This window comes from Merops nubicus, unplaced genomic scaffold (genome assembly GCF_000691845.1).
Source record: "Merops nubicus isolate BGI_N331 unplaced genomic scaffold, ASM69184v1 scaffold54278, whole genome shotgun sequence".
NCBI classification, from domain to species: Eukaryota; Metazoa; Chordata; class Aves; order Coraciiformes; family Meropidae; genus Merops; species Merops nubicus.
In genome coordinates, this window is record NW_008627446.1 from 2371 (window position 1) to 4884 (window position 2514).

A 2514-nucleotide genomic window follows, 5' to 3' on the forward strand; every position below is an offset into this window, starting at 1 on the left:
CCCTATGGACGAGGCAGGGAGGCTGGAGCCTCCTCTCTGTGCTCGGCAGTTCCTGGTGGTGCTGTTTTGCTCCCGGGGCTGGGCGTGGCCAGGCGTAGCCACGCAGCTGGGTGGGCCGCCGGCCCGCCTGGGCCGAGACCTGAGGTGGCATCACTCCGAACCACGCTGGTGGCTGCAGGAACCTGTCTGTGGTTCATGAAAAGAAGGAATCGGTAGCGGTGATTACGTGGATGAGGAGGGGAGTCTCCCCCCACTTAGGCCCTTGATACATATTTCAGACCTGCATGTGTTCTGTTTATCCAGCTCTGGAATATGGCCAGTGGAGCCGTTGGGATTGGCAGGGAGGGCGAGGACAGTCAAAGCGCTGCTGCTGTTTTTGGGGAGGCGGAGAGGCAGATTTGTCTCTGTGTGCTGGACGTCAGGGCTGGTTGCCTGCCTGGGGGGCTGGGATGCGTGTGCGCTGTGTGGGAGCTGCCTGTGAGTGGTGCCACCATGCCTGCGTGATCCTGTGCCTCGTGGGAGAGCGCTGTAGTAACAGAGTCTTTTTCAGATAGATGAGCCCAGTGCTGACAAAGAGGCTTCTGCACCGGCAGCGGGTGAGTGTCGGGAGGTGTGGGAAACAAGGGTGGCTTGGGGACTGTGGTCAGTGGAGGATCCTGCTGTCCCTGGGAGAAAGCTTTCCACAGCAGGGATAATGTGTATAACTTGGCCCGTCTTGAGAGCAGGATTTGAATTTGAAGAGAACCCTGATGGAGATGAAGAGTGTCCTCTCAAAATAGGGAGGATCCAGACTTCCCCTGGGAACCTTACGAACCAAAGTCTGACTTAGGAGTCAGTGTTGGATCTCCAGCCTGAACTGTCTCGTCAGTCCAAGTGCAGGCTGTAGCAGGACAAAATGGGAAAGCAAGAGCTCTTGGTGATAATAGATTTTTACACAGAGTGACTAATACTGTTCTGCAGCAACCAAGTGAAAGAAGGAGGCACTAAGAGGGTAGATAGGTTTCTGTTCATGTCAGCATTGAGGTTACATAGAGCAGAGCAGGACTAGTAGAGGTGGCCCCCTTGGTCCATCTGCCTGAAGGCTCACAAGATGCTTCATGCATCACAATTGCGTCGTAACAAAGTTCTGCTTGTACAGCATGATTCTGCTCTGTGTGTTTTGAAAGCACTTGTTATCTCGAGCACTTTGTGAGCATGGAGAGGGTTTTTGGAGCAAGTAGACCCTTGCCAGCTCCAGCAAGGATTTCTGAGGGTCAAATGGGGTTCTCTGGGGAGTGTCAGTGATGGGTGCTGAGGGAGGTAGGCTTGTGGGTGTGTGGATCTGGCCACATGCCTCAATTTGGCAGCTGGTGATGTGATCAGCTACCTGCATGTCTTTAGAGGGTGACAGAGTGGAGAAAACTGGGACATCGAATCCCACGGTGCAGTCAAACCAGCGTAAGCATGTAGGGGCTTCTGCCTACCCATAGCTGGCCATGGGTGGTAGAGGAAGACTCCACTGTCTGGTGCTAGGGCACGGTCACCAACGTAGACCTGTGGCTCAGCCCCGTGCAGCCGTGCCCTCCGGAGACACTGAGGTTTTACCCAGTGGCTCTGCGTGTGGTTGGAGGTGTGTGACCGCTGCTCTTGCGCGGACAAACGCAACGGTGCTGCCTCTTCCCCAGAAGTGTTATTTCTCTTACTGTGCACAGGGCCTGGGCCCAAGCCCGAATCTTCTCCTAAACCAAAAGCTGGAGCTCCCACTACCTTTGATAACTTTGTGCTGCCTGAGTTGCCGTCCGTGCCAGACACGCTGCCCACAGCATCTGCCGGTGCCAACTCTTCTGCCTCTGAAGACATCGACTTCGATGATCTTTCTCGGAGATTTGAGGAGCTAAAGAAGAAAACATAAAACTGACTGGGCTGTAACCCCAGTGTGAGGGGCTGGAGCTGTGACAGCTACTTCTCTCTGAACCAGACTACTCTTGAAACTGGTTTGCTCTATTAACCTCAAACGAACGCGCTCTTCTTTTTGAGCTCTCTTCCTGCTGTACTTAAACTGAGTGCTGCCGCTTTCCCCGTCTTTGTTGCTCTAGGAGGTAAGCTGGGGGGGGTTTTAAGGCTGGAGCAGGGACCAGCCCCATTGGACTGGGTGGCTGTGTTGGACATTCTGGGTGCTGGTCCCAGCCCTGTGTGGTGAAGGCTGAGGCTGGATGGGGGCTTTCTGCTCTCCCCTGGTGAGCTCAAGGGCAGCAGTGTTTCTACACTGCTCCCCCCCTGCAGCCTGGGTGGTGGATGAGGGTGATAAAGTCCTTTTGGCAAGACTTCTGACTGAGGGGCTGGGGCAGGTAACGCGGTTCAGGATCGGCAGCGCTGCCCTCGGACAATTCTGCCATCTCCCTGTGTCTGGCTGCAGTTCCCTGATGGCCTTTTTTGCCTCCCACGGACTCTCGGGGCACCATCCGTGGCCACTGCTGTGTTCTGGCAGGGCGCTGGCAGCGTGGGGCTGCGGCCCGGCCCCGCTGCCCGTGACGG

General features: G+C 55.8%; 1 protein-coding gene across 1 annotated transcript in view; it reads left to right on the top strand.

Annotated features, from left to right (window-relative positions):
- Positions 1–1891, top strand: part of IST1 (increased sodium tolerance 1 homolog (yeast)) — a 4131-nt gene extending 2240 nt beyond the window's left edge. Inside the window, exons 4-5 of the mRNA XM_008946282.1 lie at positions 551–596; positions 1692–1891. Coding sequence (XP_008944530.1) covers positions 551–596; positions 1692–1891 — 246 coding nt within the window. The remainder of the gene's footprint in view (positions 1–550; positions 597–1691) is intronic.
- Positions 1892–2514: the final 623 nt, after the last annotated feature.